General features: G+C 43.9%; 1 protein-coding gene across 1 annotated transcript in view; it reads right to left on the reverse strand.

Annotated features, from left to right (window-relative positions):
* Bcat (Branched chain amino acid transaminase) overlaps nucleotides 1-19,910 on the reverse strand; it is a 38,933-nt gene extending 19,023 nt beyond the window's left edge. Inside the window, exons 1-8 of the mRNA XM_072287896.1 lie at nucleotides 19,550-19,910; nucleotides 18,647-18,715; nucleotides 17,824-18,030; nucleotides 15,048-15,158; nucleotides 11,102-11,221; nucleotides 8,735-8,895; nucleotides 8,133-8,275; nucleotides 118-203 (exon numbers count right to left, since the gene is read on the reverse strand). Coding sequence (XP_072143997.1) covers nucleotides 118-203; nucleotides 8,133-8,275; nucleotides 8,735-8,895; nucleotides 11,102-11,221; nucleotides 15,048-15,158; nucleotides 17,824-18,030; nucleotides 18,647-18,715; nucleotides 19,550-19,585 — 933 coding nt within the window. The 5' untranslated portion in view covers nucleotides 19,586-19,910. The remainder of the gene's footprint in view (nucleotides 1-117; nucleotides 204-8,132; nucleotides 8,276-8,734; nucleotides 8,896-11,101; nucleotides 11,222-15,047; nucleotides 15,159-17,823; nucleotides 18,031-18,646; nucleotides 18,716-19,549) is intronic.
* Between the last annotated feature and the right edge of the window lie 495 nt (nucleotides 19,911-20,405).

The following is a 20,405-nucleotide window of genomic DNA, read 5'->3' on the forward strand; positions in this document are numbered from 1 at the left end:
GTATTACCAAAGGGTGTCGTAGCTCGCTAATACAGCTTCGTTGTCTTTGATGTATCAGTTGTCAGATACGCACACATCTGTGAGGCATTTTCTTTCCCTCTTTCTCTGCACACTTACCCATTCTCTTGTGAGGTCAAGAACACTCTGGCGAGTGACACCAGGCAGAATGATTCCAGACAGCGGCGGTGTCACCAGCTCAGTGCCTGCATCAAGACATCGAGTTAAACAAAGAATGTAAAACACAGTCACTCCTGTAAAACAGTAACCCCTCCCACCAGCAGCTACACAGAACATCTTTCCAACATATATTCAACTGCAGCACTGGTAGTTTTATTTCATGATGCCGACTACAGCATGGGCACTATGCAATGCAAAAATGCAACTGCTGCATAAGAAATCTGAATAGCTGGAACAAGCATCTCTACTTCCATTTGTAGTCAAACTACACATTATAATAAACAGCCACATTTACTTAAACCAAGTTGGTCTTATATAGGTAAAATTTTACAAAAATGTATGTTGAAAACAGATCGGAGCAGCTCAATCAACAAAGCTACGAGGACTGCCACTGCAACCTTTCATTACTTGCCAGGTGAACCAAACATGAGTGACAGCTGCAAACCAACATACCGTGTTTACTCGCATAATGATCGCACTTTTCTGTCAAAAAAAAATTGACGCAAATTCAGGGGTGCGATCATTACACGGGTTAAATTTCCAGAAAAAAAAAAGACATTTTTTTTTTCATATTGCATTTGCTGCGAGATGACAACAGGTCAACAAATAGGCGGCTGCCCCTGTATGTAGTGCGGGACACCAAAACAAAAATGGCGGCCAGCGGAGCAAGCCGAATGCGCCGAACGCGATTTTTATTCTTCTCGTGAGTACATTACGTGCATTGAAACAGTTTCTTCCGTATCAGTAATGAATAATATCGTTAATATTGGCAAGTTTGCGGCAATAACGTAGCCATGTCCACTTTGAGGGGACAGAAACAGAGATGGGCACGCGTAGCTGCCAGTGACATAGAAACACATGGCGGGCATGCTGCGGAAACTGCAGCATTTGTCTTCACTACTATCCTAATACGGCACGTTTCCGCTAAGGGTGGGCGAATATCTTAGCTGTGTTACAAGCGTTGGCATATGAATAGGGTACACTTCTAACGTATTAGTGTAAACGTGGCCACTACAGTTGCCGCTCGCAATTCGTTGCATGCTGACGAGTGCAGACGAGAAGAATCGAAAAGCACCTTTTTTGTTGTTGGCCAAAACCATTATAAATACTACAAGTAATAAAGACAAGGCAAGCTTGGTTGTAGTTTCTTTTTTTTTTTTTTTTTCATGGGAGCGGGGAAAGTGATGAAAGGAATGAAATTGGGCATCTGCTTAAGAACGTTTGGTGCATGCAGACCGCTTGGTATGTCTTCAAGAGTCGTTCGCGTAGCAATCGACAGATAGGGCGATCATTATTAGCTAGACTTGGCACACGACATATCGCTGCGGCGAGTTCGGGTGCGATCATTACACGGGAAATAAAAAAGAGCTAATTTTGACGACAAAATTCAGGGGTGCGATCATTACGCGAGTGCGATCATTATGCGAGTAAATACGGTAATAAACGGTCAGCTTGGTATGCAGGGCACTGCCATTTCATGCGCTAACACCTGTGGTTAGTAAAAACCCCGGCCGGTGTACATTTATCGTCCCAATGTAATCATGAGCAGGGTACTGCCAGAAGCTACTCCATGACTGCCCAGGTTGCTGAAATGAATCAAGCGGTATGAAGGATTCAGTGGGCATATACTTCACATCTTGCTTTGTACTAAAACTAAACACTCCTTAAGTTTTTGCCACACCAATGTAATGCTAAGTGCTGGAATGGGAAATTTTTTTCATGGTTGTCAAATAGTGCCAAGACCCCAGAAACAGGTGCAATATTACACTCGCGGAATGAAAAGGGAAGCACTGAAGTAGAAAATCCCATTTCCACAATTAGTCGAGAGTGCAATGTCATGTCCCTTCCAAATTTTCAAAAGAAAACAGCTTGTCCAACAGCGAGTGCTCTCGACACTGTGTCCCTGTTGCAGTTAATATGGGTTTTGCTCGCTTTTGCTTGAAGCTGAAAGTACATGAGTGCTGTATCCAGCTCGCACCCGAACATAAGTGCAGCTGGCGTTTTGCCCGTTGATCTGGAGACAGTGGTGCGTTGCTTCAGCAAGAACCAGGCCAGCCTACACGCGAATGTACCATCCTTGTTTACGGCTAATGCTTGTTTCGTTTCAATAACCCCACTTCTTCTTCACCATTCATCGTAGAATAATGCGGTGCACTTGTTATGTGGGCCACCCCATTCTTTTTTAGGAAGCTCTCAACTTCTACTGAAATGAAGGATGGTCCATCATGAGTCAAGTTTTTGGGGAACCCAAAAGTTGCAAAAAGGTTCCGGAGTTCTTCAATCAATGTGGCCGATTTTGTGGTGCGTGGAGTGCACTTCCAATCATTTGCTGTATGCGTCCACAATTAACAGGATTCTGCCTTCTACGGGACCAGCGAAGGCTGCGTCAGCTTTGTCCTAAGGCGTTGTTGCACGTTTGCATTCAGGAACCTGTGCACTGGCTGATACCCTTTGGTGTTGACAACAAGTTGTACAGCTTTTAGCGAGCCTTATGATATCTGCGTCAACGCCTGGCCCCCAAAAGTAACTTCGTGCACATGCCTTCATGGACACCATTCCACGGTGGTTTGCACGTGCGAATTCAAGAAGGTCATTTGTCGCCTTTGTTGGAATTACCAGTCAAGAGCCTCGGCACCCGTCCTGCACTGAAAACTCTGTCCCAAGTTTCCCGTACGATGAAAACTGTTCCTTTGGCAGCTTATGCACTTCGCCGTGTGAGACAGCCTGCAGCACTTGGGACAAGACCAAGTCCTGTTGAGTCATTCAAGCGAGTTGATGCAGTGAGAGCTGAAAGCTGGGTGTGGAAGCCAACATGAGCATGTCTCGCAGAGGATAAAGTTAATCAACTTGTGCCGGTAGCAGTAGTCTGCTGAGAGCGTCCGCAGTTTGGTGCAGTCGGCCAGGCCAGTACACCAACTTGTAATCGTATGTTCCTAGTTTAAGGCACCGTCGCATCATCCTTGGTGAAAGAACCCGGGGTACTTGCTTTGTTTTACCCATGATTACAACCAGCAGCTGGGGATACATTATTATGGTCAAGTGCCGGCCCGCGATTTACTTATGAAGATGACTGATAATGTAGAGGACTGCTAAACCTTTGTCAAGCTGAAAGTAGTTCTTTTCAGTGCTTCCCAGTGTTTGCGAAGCGAATGCAATGGGTGTCGATCGGCCAAGCGCGCCTCTTCAGCGAGGACGGCACCGACACCGTACGGCAATGTGTCCACGAACAAAAGAAGGGGCTTCGTCTCGCCATAGTAAGCGAGTACTGTAGATGTGCGGATCATTTCTTTAATTAAGCACCTCGAAAGTGGCTTGATGCTTGCTCTCCCACTTTGAAGGTGTGTTATTCGCTAGGAGCCTATACAATTCTACTGCGACCATCGCTTTGTTCTCTAAAAAACAGCAGTCAAATAAAATAAGGCCCAGGAAAGCCCTTAGGGATGTCTTGTCAGATGGTCTGGGTGCTTTAAGTATAGCCTCAGGCTTTTTCTCGGTGGTGTGAACACCATTGGTGTCAATTCGATGTCCCAGAAACTCAACTGACATGATTCCAAAGCTGCACTTTTCTTTTTTAAGGCATAGGCCTTTCTCACTTAGCCTCGATAGAACCTGATTCAGACACTGTGCGTGAATTATTTTGACGCTGTGAGTGCTCATTTGTGCCATTCCCACTGACAACGATGGCGTGAAGGTAAACAATCACCCCTGGAATTCCAGTCAACATTGTCTCCATCGTGTGCTGGAAGATGGCTGGTGTGGCAGAAATTCCGAACGGGAGGCGTTCCACCTTGAATGGTCTTTTTGTGGTGTTCACTGTGAGCAATGCTGCTGTTTTGTTGAGAAGATGGTTCCCCCACGTAGGTTTGCGAATACTTTATCTGTAGTTGGTAGCGGGTACAATCCCTTCTTCCCTGCTGCGTTAACAGCACCCCTGTAGTAACCGCAGATACATAGTGTACTGTTGTTTTTCTGAACAAGGACCAGCAGTGTAGCCCATTCAGTAGGCTGCATTGGCTTTAGGATGTCCTGGCACTGTAGAGGATCAAGTTCGTCCTCCATTGGCCCTTGCAGCGCCAGCGGAACCAGACGAGCCTTGCAAAACTTCGCCGTCATGCCGTCTTCGAGTTCCAGGTGAACCGAAGGACGCATATAGTTGCTTATGTCTTCCTTGAATACATCTGGGTGTCGTCTGACGACCTCTGCAATCTCTGGTACTGGCTCTCCAATGTGGTTGATTCCCTTCACATGAATGTTAAGTGCCAAGAACCAATCTCTTCCTAAAAAATTGCACCCGGTGCCCTTCATAACCAACAACAAGGCAGCACAAGTTGCAGTCCGCTGCCAAGCTTCTGAGGGCTGCAACGTAGCTGCTGATCGACTCGTCTGGCTGTTGGTCGCGTCTTTGAAAAACATGCTGGCTGTAAAGCTCGGATGGTTTAGAGTCGAAGTGCTGCCGGAGAAACATGACTAAATAGTTGAAGCTGACTTCTCCTGGGGTCTTTGGCACGACCAGCACGCGCACAGTATCGAAAGTGTCGCCACCCCAAGGCACGAGGAGAAGTGTCCACTTCTTTGCTTCAATGCTGATGTCATTAGCCATGAAGTAAAAGTCGAGACACTGGGTCCATAAAGCTCACGATTTGGTCGAGAAAGGTTTCTGTAGCTGTGGCCTTAACGTCAAAAACTTATTCGCTTCGCAACTTCTGCTTCGTCGCCAGTGTTACACACGGGGTCTGGCCCCATCCGTGAAAAGGACTGTGCGTTCGATGGTGGCAGACGACAGACTGATTTTATTTTCTACAAAAGACACAGGCGAGAGCCGCATGTGTTTGAGGGGGCAAACTGTCGGTCTCAGTCCGGTGGCCGAGGTGCTGGGGGCGGTGGAGCAGTCTCGCAACTTCACTCGGAGTGGGGTCGCTTCCTGTTCCTGCTGTGCTGGTGCTTTGTCCAGCGAAGGAGCGGTGGGGGCATTGCTTGTACACAACCGTGCCCTGCCATTGAGCCATGGCCTGTAAATGGTGTAATCTCAGAAGTCATGGCTGAGCAGTCAAGCCATCCCACCATGCTGCTATGCTCACCATGGTGCTTGCAACAGACTGAATTTCGTGGATTGGATTTCAATGGATTTTACGAGCCCATAGCATTCAAGCATGGGAGAGGCGCAAATGTCTGCGGCGTCACAGCTGCCCCCCTAATTCCCAGTAAAACTTCACAAGAGCTTGATATAGCTAATGGTTCAACATATTTGCGCTTGCCTGATAAGGCTCGTTTGTAAAACAGTCACCAGTGAAACACTTTTGCCATGTGTAGAGAAGCGGTTGACTGAGAAAGGAGAAAAATTTCTAATTGGTTGACAAACATTATTGTAAGAGCAAAATCTTTTTCTGCAGAAAGAAAGGCAGCACAGTACAACAAAACTTTCTTCTCTTTTTTAAAGGCTGAGACTATAATCAATATTAGACTTCATATCATTTCTTATATGTGACGAAACTAGTGCATTTTGGCAGCACTGCCTTGCAAGACGGAAACTCAGCGGATAACAAAGAAACTTGTAAAGAAGCCAACGACAGAAACTGAAAGGCTCATTATTAAGACTGAAAGATGGGGTCCTGAAACAGTATGGGTCCTGAAACATTTTTCATTTGCACGAAATTCGAATAAACAAGGTTTTACTATATCTTACGTTCTAGCCAAAATTAGGAAGAAACAGCTGGGCAGATCATATGCACGGAACAGATAACCAGCACTTGGGGGCAGTAGAGGATTTGTCAGAGCAATGAAATAAGGAAACATGCAGGTACAAAACAGTGACCTGATCTAGGAGAAGGTCAGTGTCATTGTGGCATCGACGTAAAACAACATTTCACTGAGCCAGCGTGGGCACAGAGATGCTGATAAATTTGGCACTTCTACAAGAGGGTGGGTCTCTGTTCTACCCAAATGACTTGCCCGTGACGTCACTGTGAAGTAGCCTTCCCGGGCTACATACTATTTAAGGTGATGTTTAATCCCTGTTGCAACGTGTTGGGCTTCATGCCAACTTATTCACCCAGTCAAGGAGTGCTTGGGCATGCTGGGGAGTGGATTTCCTTTTTGTGGGCTCGTGCAGTTGACCTTTCCCTTCTCATCACTGGAACAATGTGACTGGTGCACAGTAGACTTCTATTAATTCAACTCTGGTTAATTAAATTTTGGGGTTAATTTGATCCTGACCGAATTTGATCCTGGCCAGTGACCATGCATTTCTATGGGCCCAAACTTTTTTTTATTTCAATCCTAAAATTGGCATTTGCAGATAATTCGAACTTAACCAGTCTGCATGCAAGCACATGGTGGCCCCAACAACGACCCCTTTAGTGGCAGCATCTGTCTCAATGGAGCTTACAGGAGAGTGAATTCGTTGAACACACGTCATCTCCCATCAAAAGCGCTTATTTTCAGCCTGCCATAGGAAAATTTTCAAGCAGTAATAGTAGCTCACAATGTCTCATTATGGTATTTACTAGATTTTAATGGGCGCCTTTTGTTTATCAAGGAAATGTGGCCAAAAATTGCCTGCATGGTGCAATCAAATGCAAAACTAAAACCGTTTTTGCAGTCTTCTTATGCTTTACCTCATAGCATTTCTGTATTGGGGCGAAGCTGACTTTAGGAAACTGGCTGCCATATTAAAAAATTCAGTGTGCATTGGATTTCTACATTGGTTAGGAGCTTTAAGTCATTTCTACATTAGTTTTCTACTTTGGACAGATAGAAAGTTAGTGTGCATTTGATTCGGAGGCCTGTTAAACTAACAAATACTGCCAAATGAATCAAGCAGCATGTTTTCATTTTTTTTTCTGCATCTTGTTTAATTCTATCTGCTGGATAATTCAATAAATTTTGTCGGTCCTGTCACGGTTGAATTAAAGGAAGTAGCCTGTACTTACTTTTCCATTTCCATTATCATTTTAGATGGCGCGTGTGTTTTGTGTGGTACTCTTCCTCCTCAGCAGCATTTTGCTACACCTAAAGGCCACCGGATTGGACCAATATGACATCATCTGTTTCCCTAGCAAGCAACTTAGGGAAGACAGATGTACTGTGCTCTGTGTTTCTGTCAGTACAAGTATGCCTTTACCTGCAGATAAGTTTCCCTAAAATTCTCCTGTACCAATATGAATAAATTCCCAGTTCGTTCCTCCAACCCCTTGTCCTCACAACTCATTACCAAGCAAGCAACTCTCGTAGTGAAGGTGCAGATGACGGTGTGGGCCTGTTCAGCCTCCATGCGACGCGCCGCTACCCCCTTTTTGAGACGCACTGGTGGTGTAGGCTAAGGAGCATAACCCTTTGTGTGACGCACGCTTCCGGAGCACGAAATCCCAATCCCAAGAGAAGGTAAATACATATAGCCTCGTTGATATGATCCCGTTTCGTATGATTTCCCAGTGTGTCATCTTGTGCTGTAACGATTCACACAATGTGGCATGTTATGAAGATTTCAGCTACCATTCTGTCTGCCACATTCTTTTAGTAATTTCGGACCAAACTATTTCCTGGTAGATTTTTTTTTTCAACACGTATGAACGAGGTTCTACTGTAATTGTAGATTACCTTCATCCTGCAGCTAGCTGACAACCTGTAACGATACTAGTAATAAAAAATAACGTACAGCACGAAAGACAAGGACTGCGAGAGACGACATACACAGCGTCATCTCTTAGAGTCCTTGTCCTTCGCGCTGTATGTTATTTTTTATCATGAATTACCAACTAGCCCAAGCAACCACCCCAGATACTAGTAACTTGCCTGAGATCACCAAACACTAGTATGATTCGTTTAGCATGCACTCCAGGAAAAAAATGTTTCTGATGTGCTGTAGTGTGCTATTACTCTAGACTTACAACTCACAGGCAATACAGCAACCCACACGCACAACATAATCATAGTTGCTAAGGTTGCCCATGCCCTACCTCCATCCTTGTTCTTGAGAAGCACCATGACGTTCATGGCACCCACTTCAGTGACTTGCTCATCCTCTCCGAAAAGCCAGAGGACTTGCTGAAGACCCAGTTTCTCAGCTTCGTTCTGCACCATGAGGGTTGGTGCATAGTTGCTGCAGAGAATGAAAAAAATTAATGACAAGATACTCTATTTCTGTCCCATCAAGTTTTCATGCCCTTTTTCTTTTGTCAATGACTAACTGACCAACTCAGTTGGTTACCCCAAAGCGACAACTCGGCTATTATGACAGACACTGTAATTGCACTAATTTTAATTGCCTGGGTTTTTTTTTAACAGGCACTTATACAGCACAGGGGCGCTTAGCATTTAGCATATCCCCCCTTCCTCTCGAAATGCAGTCATGGTTGCAGGGGCCAAAACCTATGACCTTATGCTAAGAACCATAGCCATCACAGCAGGTCACTGCCATATTTAGTCACGCGTTGAGCTAATAAGTCCTCCTGGATCATACTTAATTTTTATGTTTGTTGCTCTTTTACAAGCATGTCAGTAGAATTTAACAGCAAGAAAAAAATTAGCTGTTTCAGTCACAGCGAAGCACGCCACTTACCAGCCAAGCTTCTTGTCACCAGTGCCTCCAGGCCAAGCTCTGACATACTTGGGGTCGGCGAGCAGGGACACCGGCTTGATGCCCGTACGGAAGTAGGGACCAACAGGGCTCAAGATGACGAAGAAAAGAGCTTCGTTGGATCGTGCGACCCCCAGTGTGGGCTAAAGACCAATGGTGACAAAATATAGCGGAGGCAAAAATGGAAGGGTCAATAGGTGATGGGAAAGGCTTTCGGCTTCTGAGAACAGAGCAATGTGGATAAAGTGATCAATGAAAGAACACCCACAAGGCATGAGTAACCAAGATGTGTTTACATGATGTTATTCAGACTGCTATACATATATGTTGATAACTGCAACTATGAAACTGCAGCACTCACCAAACCATCCATTCAAGGCAGTGATATCCCAGATTTACATTTCCCAAGGACTCTCTCTCTAGTTACAGCCACGGAGTCCAGTGGTAGGCAGTTCCTCACTTTTCTGCTTTTCACAAGATTGTTTTGCAAGTGTATCTGTTGGTATAACTCATAATTCTACTATAGACTGTAACCACAAGAAGCCAGAAAAGGCTTAGGGGAAATTAACTGTTCCTTTTACTTAACCCTTGAACGTAATAACTGAAATAAAAGTGGAAAAAAAAGACAACTTGCCCACGTACTGTGCATTACGCATGCAATGTGCAACTATTGAGCTACTGCCAGTGACTGTCCTCACATACACTCTCTCGGTATACACGCATATGTACCACATCTAGCCCGGGAAGTGTTAGTGCTACTCGTGGCAGCAGGATGGAGACATCTTTTTACCTGCAGACGTCCCATAGTACGAGAGCTTACGAGCAGGCAACTAGCCAATGAGTCCTTGTATGCTACCACATGGCATCAAGGCTACCAAAGTCTACACCCTTGCTGTGCAATGAGCGAGAATAAGGGTGAACCCAGGGGCTTTATATTTTGTTAGTTACAATTACATAAAGCCCACAGACAACGAAGCCAAGAGGGGAAATCAACGGCTGTTTTTAATTGTAATGTAGAAATGATAATGTAAGGAGAAATTATAGTGGACATGAGGACATTTGCCGTAGATGGGGAGTCAAGCCACCTCTGGCAACCCATACTGAACCGCTGTGATAGCTTAGCTTTCATATTATGCATTGCGTGCATAATGTGAAAGATGTTCACAGTGTGATACACTGTCTGCATAATGGTTATGCAGACAGTGTTCTGGTTATGGTTAAGGTTGGTAATGGTTATGCAGACAGATAGCTCTATGTGTGCCAAATACACACACAGAGCTATAACTCTCTAGCTCGTTTATCTGTAGGTGTCACAGATAGAGATGTAATGGCTGGGGAAAAACCCGGAAAGATTAACAAAAAAAAAAAAAAAAGGGGGGGTGGTTTTCTTCCCTGTTTTTTCAGCACTCAGCAAGTGAAAAAGAAAAAAACATTAAAATTTCCATGTATAGTTATACTTGTCATTGTCTGCTGTGCAGCATACATTTCTAGGTGTGACGATGACAAGAAAATGGCAGCACAGTTTTCAAGTGTCTTCATTGTATGCTTTTAGTTTAGTTTTGAAAACATAGCAGAGTGCAGACCGGCCTCTTGGTTTCAGCCCAAGACTGGCACCTGGGACTCTGCGAAGCATGTGGAACTGTCAACATTGTGGCAAGGCCTTTTCACTAATTAGCTGCTGATGCATTCACTATCTGCCAGTTGTGAACAAAACTGCTCTTTGTTTGGAAATGTTCATAACAAGCTTCGCAACAGGCTCACGAGTAAACATGTTATAAACTCGTCTATGTACACCCAAATATGAATGTGGAAGCACCTGCGATCGATTCTAGTATGAGTGTGTCCAGCGAAAGTGGCTTGGACACTGAGTGATCTTTTTCTCAGGTATCAGATTATACCAATCTTTCATAGAAGACAAGACAAGATGTTCATTTCGTTGTCTTTGCATTCTCTGCGTAATTCTTGCATGTATTTTAAGGGTTATTATGTTTTACTACTTGAATAATAAATATAAGCTACATTTACTGGAGTGTCACTTTTTCTCAAAAATTTCCTAAGATGAAAAAAAAAGGGGGATTTTTTTTTTTCGATCTGCTTAATATTTTCAGAAATTTTGCCTTTAGCCAGAGACTACCAGTGAAGCTCCCAATGTCACAGGATAAACAGTGTGCTTTTCAAGCCAGTCAGAGAGATACAAAGAATACGAGAGCTGTACTTGTGAAAACGTAAACTTGCGACAGACGCTTTAGAACTTCTGTCAATGACGCATGTATAGGGCCCAGAGGCAGCACAGCCCATTTAAAATACACAAGTATAAATGTGATAGAAATTGTTGCGCATGCTTCATACCTCAATGCCTATCAGTGTTGGCCTGATGTAGAGGGAACTCATGGGGTAGTTGGGAACCCACTCTTTTTCAATGGACACAAGCCTTGAAAGACATTTCAAGAACTCGTCTGCATCAAATTTCTGGAAGAAAGAAGAAGGTCTTGTGAGATGCAAGATGTTTGTCAAGCCTTATCATTCGAATGAATATATTTCAGTTTGCTGCTTGACTGACAGCCTCTAACACTGGAGAGCACCACCCAAACCTAGGTACCCAACATGATCAATAGGATACAAGTTTGAAGTTATGACAGCCAAGCGCACACCTGCCTTAACAGCATGTGGAAATGACAATCAGGCAAACAGTGGGACTATGGAGGGTGTTGAAACTATTACTTACATACAATTACAGCACAGATACTTGGCTCAGTGGGCTAGGCTATAGAACAGCAATAAGCTTAGTGGAGCTACTTGCCTCCCAGATAAAAAGAAAAGATGAGTGAGGGCTCCCAAGACATGGATGTTTAAAGCATCACTATCTAGAGAATGTTCGTGCTTCTTACAAGACTTCCAAAGTGATCCCATAGTCAAGCGGAAAACAGTGACTGTCGAACTGACGATTCATGAATGCAAATCATGCGAAATTCTTCACTGTTGCCAGCTGTTGCAAATATTTTTTATTAGTGTCATTGTCTTGTGCCTACTCTATGGTCAGGAATCCTGTCAAGTGTCTATGTTAGAGCTAAATCTTCCCAAGCAAAGCCTTTAAAAAGGCTCTGCTTAGTAATTGTGCACTTGTCAACCTATTAAGCACTTTGTTGAGACAATGGAGAAGTGTACCAATGACAGGAGCCTTTCACGGATATAATTAAAGTGCCTGATGCACTTCGGTAGTTGAACTGTTACAAGAGAGAAAAAATGTTAGATTACACTACCTTTCCAAGTCTCTCTAGCACTTTCATATATTTGCATGAACGACGGCAATGAATAGTTATAAACTGCTAATGCACAAGCACAGGTTCCTCAAAGGAGCCAGGGGATCAGATTAAAATCAACATAAATGGCATAGCTGTAATACTGAGGTAAAACAGCACATACACATTACTGCATACTATTATGAAAACAAATTCTGAAGCAGATGGTTAGGTATAATGCAAATTCAGTGTTGATATCTCTAAAGTCTAAGATGTGCAGCAAAGAATCAAACCAGGACAAAATACTTTCACTTGTTTATAGTAGCACAATACCAGTGATGCACAGGAAGTAGACAACATACACATTAACATGGCATGAATTAGGTCCGAGTTCTTCAGGAGTGCAACGAATACGTATTAATAATTACAGCACATTGAAGTGCAGCATGGCTTCTCACTTGAAGCAAGCTTTGTCATTAAATGGCTGAAATCAGAAATTAGCTTCACTGGCGCATGCTGGCGGGCTAGTAATTGGCTCGGATTCGCGATTAAATATGTGCAGCACGACTATAGATGATTGCGGAGAAAGAAGATGGCACACACAAATACTGTGTGTTTGTCATCTTACTCTGTTTTCACTTTGTCATGCTGCATCCATTTAATTGTGGGATCAGAAGTGGTAGTTGCAAGGTACCACACACAACTGATGCGCAACTCAGTCAGCCCGGTGCAATGGTTGCAAAGGCCGAGCGTACGAGTCAGTCAACAGGATAAGAGGAGACAGAAGATAAAAGAAAGAATGAATTGAAAGAGTGCAAAGAAAGATGTGAGCAGGACAGGGAACAGCACAAGTGGATAAAACTTTCAGTTTTCTTCTTACCGTGCTTGTGCTGCTTCCTGTCCTGTCCTTGTGTTTTATTGCACTTTTTGAAATTATTGCGTATCACAAATCAACTCACCCAACAGCATGTCTTGTCAACCCGTTCCCTACTACTGATGAGTATAGTTGTCATCAAAATTGGTACCAATGTAGCCGATAACAAGTATAGTTATAATGAAACCATGTTTTTGGAAATCTGAGAAAATTGGCGCACATTTTTATTTCTTTTGGTATAAACAGGGTTAGGAATACAGTAAATTCAGCTTCTTGCTTCCTGAACCTCTCCAGGACTTTGCTTGGAAAATATCAAGGAAAGTCCACTATACAGGGTGTTTTTTTACAGGTCCGGAGCTCACCACCCAGAGTCCATGGGGGTATGTGCCATTGCGCTCGGACCCTTTCTGTACTATCACCAGGATCGGCCCACATTTTTGCTTACAAAGTTGAAAAATGCATGGAACCCTAGCCATAAACAGCTTCGCTGTAAAAGGCTATAAGCGCAGCGAACATGGCGTTTTTGCAGACGAGTTCCTAGGCGAGGCGGGCACACTTTGCTTCTAATAATGGCAGCTTCAGAAGACTAATAAGCAGCTGCTTAAATGGCGAAATTGATGGCAGTCCCATTTCATTGCACCCTCGTTTTTTTTTTAAATCTTCAATGTCCCACCTAATTCGATATATTAACCATCGAATTTAAACTGTAAATCCAGACAATGAAACCAAGTGCTGCGAGAGTGCACGAAAGGCGTCCCCGCCCTCATATCTGACTGAAACACCCCGTAACAGCAAGCGCGAGGAAGGTTGGAAACTGAAAATCTTGGCCAGTTGTGGCAGCTGGTACAGCACGCTTTGCCTGGCAAGCGTGTGCAGGTCAGGATTTGGTGCAACGTGTTATCATTCGAACTTTGCTACGCCTCATTTAGGTGGCGTTGCCGTCTGATGCGCAGCGGGACATGCTCAGTCTCGGTATTGCCTCGACTGAGTTTTGGAATTTTGTTATGAATATCTCAAATTAGGCGTGTTTTCAAGATTTTTGGTAGGTGTGCATGAAAATGTCATGCCTCCAAGATAGCCATTTAGACAGCTGCCCCAAAGGCACTAATAAAAAAGGTAATGTTAATTTTTGTTAATTTGTCTTTTGAATCTCACATTATTAGCTGCAAAGTATGTCCGCCTCGCCTAGGAAATCATCTGCAAGAACACCAGGTTTGCTGCCCTCATTACTTTTTTTATAAAACATCTGTATTGTCGCGGGGAGAAAGAAAAAAAAGAAAAAACACCCTGTATAAACATGAACGAGCTTAATGTGGGCAAACAGCATACAACAAAGGGCGGTACAAAATTTGCCTGGTGGCAGGTAATCTAGAGCAACTCCCACGAGTCCGCAGTTACAGCATACAAAGCTTCCTTACTTGCCCTACGGCAGGAAAGAACCCATCGCTTAGTGCGATGCCTGTTTAAATACACAACTTAAAGTGTGATCGGGTAGACTGCGAGAGTGACATAACTTCTTCGGTTCCTCATTGGTCTCTTCTGACATTACTTGATATACCAGATGTCAAGCATCAGCCTTGCCATCGGCCAGACCATAGCTTCACTGTTGCATCTGTGAGGCGCAATACTGCAAGTGAGATCGATCCCGTAAGGTAGGCACACTTGATCAGTACAACGCCAGATGAAATGCAAGCAGACATTACAAAGATGAAAGGATGTCGCTATTCCTAGGGTAATAATAGCTGAGGAGTAGACTTATCCCATGTCAAATGTGTAGAAGCGTGGAATGAAACAGGAAAAAAATGGCCAATGTGGCGGAGCGTGTTCAGCTTTTGACCACATGGTCGTGGTATGCCTCGCGACCACTGCCCTGAGCTGACTGATATGGTAGCTAAGGTAGCATGCGAATCAGAAATGTGGACTAGATGGCCCAGTGTCTACATTGGTCTGCTGCTGACCGACAGATCCCAGAACTGAATCCTGGCGGTGGCAGTGACCAGGTGCTGATGACAGTACAAACGATCATACGTTTACACTTGGACACATGGTCAATAACCATAGGTGGTGAGAACTAACTGAAAATACTCCACTGCAAAGGCCCGGGCATGTTGCTCATAGTGTAGATTTTGTACATTAAACCATAAAGATTATTGCAACATAAACCACAAAAAAGAGAACTCACGGGAAAGTCGAGTCTCGCAGCGGAGTTTAGAAGTCGTCGCACATTCATATCTGGCCTGAACAGTCGAATCTTGTCGTCGTGGCCACGGTACGCTTTCAAGCCTTCGAACAGCTGCACCAGAGGAAAGTTTACATCGTTAGCACAAGGCAAATTTGTTACAATTTTACGTCTCCACATATATGTCAAAATAAGCACCTCTTCCCCACTAAAGAGAGCTTACAATAGATGGCTGAAATACACACACATTTTTCAAGCTAAGCAGTCACACAACATTTTTTTTAAATACTGATAACAAAGGCTTAGTGCATATGTAACCAAATGTGCACACTTCAATCACTATTTTTTTAGACAGCAATATCTTAATACAAGAGTCACAAAGCTAATTAACATCTAAAAACTCAATGACAGAGGTGTGAGAAAGTTGTGGGCAACACTGAGAAATCAGCGATGCAAAACTATTGTTAGTGTAAAACCAAGACTACCAGCATAAGGTGGTGTAAAAGATAGTGTAAAAAAAGACTATACTGATAAAGTGCTATGAATAGTGTTACAATATTTTACTATGAAACTATTGATAGTGTAACAAAAGTTATTGATAGTATTACAATAGTTCGCTAACGACAAGTCCACTAATAGACAAGTCCCCTTGTCGAAACATTGGTTCCAGGAACATTCCTCGTTCAACCACTATATCACCATTGAGATTAGTCACAAAAGGTGTGCCTATGTAGAGGGTTGTCAACTGTTAGAATAAACCTCACCGGTATTCCAGCACTGGTAAGAATTTAAATTTGAGAAAATCACAGTAGCCTGGGCTTAATTTGAAGCAGTGGCATTAAACTTTTGTTTTTCTTTTTTGCTGCTGTTGTCTGTGTCTCGGGACTCAATCACAGAATGGTACCTCATTTCCTCCATTGCAATCAATTATCGATACCCTTAATCACAACCAATCCTGTCTAAGATTCAAAATGAACACTGCTACCAGCATAAGGTAAATGAGGTTTACATCAATGTAATGTATGCAGTGATCATGTGCTAGGGGCATGTTAGTTTTTAAATTTGTTTGCAAGCCACACACATGCCACACATCGTTAAAAATATCCTAATCACCATCACCATCATCATACTGTAATGAAGTGAAGCTGATGTTTTTGGCAGGTTAGAATCATTGCTATTCTGGATGGGTTTAACTGCATTCAATTTACTCTGCCACAAAGCAGCAGATCAGAAAGTTGATGCAAGTGTCAAACAGCGACAGGGTGGACAATTTTAAGGTTGGCAGTAGGATGAATGGCGACATATCCTGTACGTACGTGACAGGTGTCAAGAGTGTTAATAGTATACCGTAGATGTATGTACTATCGTGGAGATAACACCGAAACACTGAAAGGCACTGACTCTCACAGCAGGCCTGGTGGCAGTGCAATTTGATGCTGCATTCAATCAAACTGCTGAACACTTACTACCTGCTGGTATAATGTGCCAGTGGCTATACGAGTAAAATTTTTGTATCTTTATGAACAGTTTGGTTGGGCCGCATAAAGCTTCTAACACATTTTGGGTGAAGTTGTGTGCCGAGAAGTACTGTTCATGGGTGCATCCTTAGATACCGTACTATGTATCTAATACCATTGTCACACGATGCCTTTGCTTCCTTGCACAATGTGCGCAAAGGAGCCAATCACAAGCGATAAATCTGATCCAGATCTAGCTTGCGCAAGGGCGCCAATCGCAGTCAAGAATTTACATCCAGATCGGGCTTGATCGTGACCAAGGTGTAGCGCATGACACCCATATAAGCTAGAATGCTTGTATTGTTTTTCTGCTCTTGCTCACTCGTGACGTTTTCATGCCCCATATACATTTTTAGCTTTATGATGTACGTTTTTTTTTCTTGATGTTAACCAACAGCCTATACAATAGCAAGGTTGTTGGGAGCCCCCAATGGTAAGCAAGGGTACAGATCCGAAATGCCTGCTAGTGAATGATCTCAACATCAGCAGAAATGTCAGCTCAAACATCCCGATTGGTAATTTCTGCCCATTGAAGTCACGAGAAGCTCATTGCGCCAAAATACACATCCCATTCATGTCTAGGCCAAGTCTCAGAAATTAGAGTATGTTTCAGGTAACATTTAGCATTAATACATGGCCAAAGATATCCCTGTATACAGAGAAAACGAACAGCTCAAGCACTATAAAGTTAAAATTTTGTGTTCTGCCAAATGCGCTGCATCAGTCATGTTTTTCACTATACATATTGAGGATGTATCAGCTTGAACACAAACAACCTTTAAACAGTGTTTTCCCTTTAACAGTGGTCAGTTCTCTGCACCCCCTATGTGCATCACTAGAGCTGCACCAGGGCTGTGTAGTGCTGCTTCAAGGATAGCGCATAGAACAAGAATCCTGTTCACTCTACAGAGCTTTGCATGATTGAGGACAAAACAGCAGCCCTGCGCTGCACGGCTTGTAGTCAGTTCCGGTAACATGCTCACAGACGAGGGACGTATTGAAAACAGATATACCATTGAACAAAACAAAAGAGAGATCCCATTTTCTGCTGCTTCCCCATTCCCATGCTGCTTTGAACTATGAAGTGCAGCTTGAATTTGGCCACAGGAACACTGTAGTGCATTTGCCAGCATCAGGCAATACATTTAGGCTTGGGAAGAAGTACAGGTGTGGGATCCATATAATTTTGCTTATGGGTGCAGTGTTTGGAAGAAATGTACAAGTTAGCATGGAAAGAAAAAAATATAAATTGGCCAAGGTACCTCTTGAGCATAATGAAGAACCTTGGCTGCAGGATGAAGTTCCAGATTGCGTAGAGGTGATATTTTCGGCTTGCCCCAGCCTTCAGCACTGGTCCATCTCACAGTCAACATGTGGTCACTCATGTCTTGGCCGAATAGCAGCTTCGAGGGGTCGGGCTTTGGTTTCCTGTTGGCAGCTGGCACGAGCTCCACTTCAAGCTCATTGAACTGAAACAAGAATGGTTCCCTTTTGTGCAATATGGCCTATTTTTAACGCAAGATGTCAAATTTCTTTCTTCTCTGGGGATGACATTTATAGATAATCCTGGTTGCAGCTCACGTATCATACTCCATGGTTAGTATGTATGCTCTAACGTGACAGGGAAACAAACTGCATATTTATAAAATTGAAAAGTAACATCAGCAGCCTCAACTCTCCTTACTTGCAACTAATTGCTATTTGTAAGCTACCAGAGAAAAAAGCATTCTTGCACCAAGAAAAAAAAAAAAAAAAAACAGGGACACAAACAAACTTGGCAAACAACAGTTATTAAAACATAACACGCAAATGCAATTCTTGAAACACAGACATCCACAGTCATTATACCATTACAGGCTGTTTATTACTTCTCATGACTGGATGAGCTTCGCAAGACACACAGTACCTGTACTAGTGTATCTTCGGGGTTCATGAGCAGCAGATGACTTCTCATAATGAGAGATCACAAAACAAGGTATGCCGCAAAGTATGCTCTCATGCAGAGCTCAACATCTGTTAATCACATTATATAACCGCTGCACATGCAAAAGAAAGAAGAAAATAAAAACAAGCAAAGATCTTTACCATAAATGTAGACCTTGCTTTCTCGGCATCTTTCTTAGGCTGGTCGGCAGCGCTCCAAGAGTACCGCACCTGAATGTGGTTGAAGAAACAAACAACATGACATTAGACTACGCGTAATCAATGACCGAGTGCCTTTAATCTCCCGTCATAGTACTCCAAGCTGCCTTGTAGAAAGCTCAAGGTAATAGACTTTTGAACCATAACAAACCCCTGCCTTGGCAGCCGCGCCAAAACATTGCTATCGCCTTCGTTATCTGCTTTATAACAAACTTGATAGCTGGTGGCCGTTTGCCGCGCGGAGACCGATTAGGAAGTTATCATTCAGTCTAGACAGTCGGCATGAATGCACGAGAGTAAACATAGCAATGTTAAACAGTCCAGCTCGTACGACTCTCTCACGCGGCACTCAAGACGATAACGCACCTGGCACAAAGAAATTAGCACCATTATCAACTATGGCGCTTGAATTCACCACGGGATATACGGACACACCAGTGGCACATATGTAACACCGTATATTCACACTCTCAACAGCGACAGGTCCACGTTTCTTTCGAGGAACCTTGACGCCGGCCTCGTGTAGTAAATCACCACATCGCCCTTGCAATGTCGCAGCGAAGGTAGTCGTACTCGCGTACTGTACTCTTTTGTGGTTGTACTTTATACACGTAATCAGAACGATTTAAGTTACGACGACGACTGTCGACACATTTTGTACAAGATTCGCCAAAGTGGCAACACGCTTCATCCTAACGGTATGTTAGAGGAACCTTGACTGTTGAAACGTGAGGAAACTTGCCCCATGCGCCTTTCGCACGTTGCTGCTGCTAGCGTGCCGGCTAGCTCGTTTGCTCCAAAGAAAGTAAACGCAGCACACCGCATATTATTTTCTCACAAACTTACGTTGGTTCTGATGATTCGAAGAGACCGGGCAAGCATCTTCCAGCGGTTCTAGCACGTTGACGCGGCGGGAGCGCGGAGCTTACACACACGCCACCGCAAGGCGAGATTGTCGAGGCCGGGAGAACCGGAGAGGCCGCCGGAGACACGAGAGAGCAAGCGAAAAAGAAAAGAAGAAAAGACCACGCGATAGTTTCTGCGCTAAAGTTGCAGGCGGCGCTAGAGTCGCCTTCCGCGTTTTGTGAACGTTAAACCGCTTTGTGTGAAAACCAGCACTCTGAAAACGTGCTATATCTGTTGACAGCAGCGTGGCAAAGGCTCCGAATCGAGAGATACCTGTGACACCGGTATTTTCAGTATAGGCGCGGATTCTTCGGCCACGACTCGCTTCGGGGAAATGCGCTACGTCGCGCGCGGTTGCAACGCAGCTGACGAACGTTGGAGGCTCGCCTTGACGTCGAAATGACGTACGCGGTTGCAGTCACAAGACGATCTGCCGCCACCCGTGAGGAAATAATCGAGCGCCCAGGCACAGGCCAGTAAACACACATGCGGCGCAATTCGCGTGGCAGTGTTCCAGATTGTGGTTAACAAATTGACGGGCAAAGTTGCGCAATACTTCCACAGATAGGTACGCGTTCAAAGAGTACAATTACGCACGGCAACTGGTATTCCACTGAATACGACGAATACACGAACGCAAGCTCAGTGGAACATGTATAGTTAATTGTACTGGCGAATTATCGGTCATTTTGGGTGAGTCGGTGAACTCAAATTAAAGCGTTCCTGGGTTTGTGCGTTTCTGAATTTGTTCTGTGACGCGCCATGCTTAATGCTTTTGGAACGCACCATACACGCT

This window comes from Dermacentor andersoni, chromosome 4 (genome assembly GCF_023375885.2).
Source record: "Dermacentor andersoni chromosome 4, qqDerAnde1_hic_scaffold, whole genome shotgun sequence".
NCBI classification, from domain to species: domain Eukaryota; kingdom Metazoa; phylum Arthropoda; class Arachnida; order Ixodida; family Ixodidae; genus Dermacentor; species Dermacentor andersoni.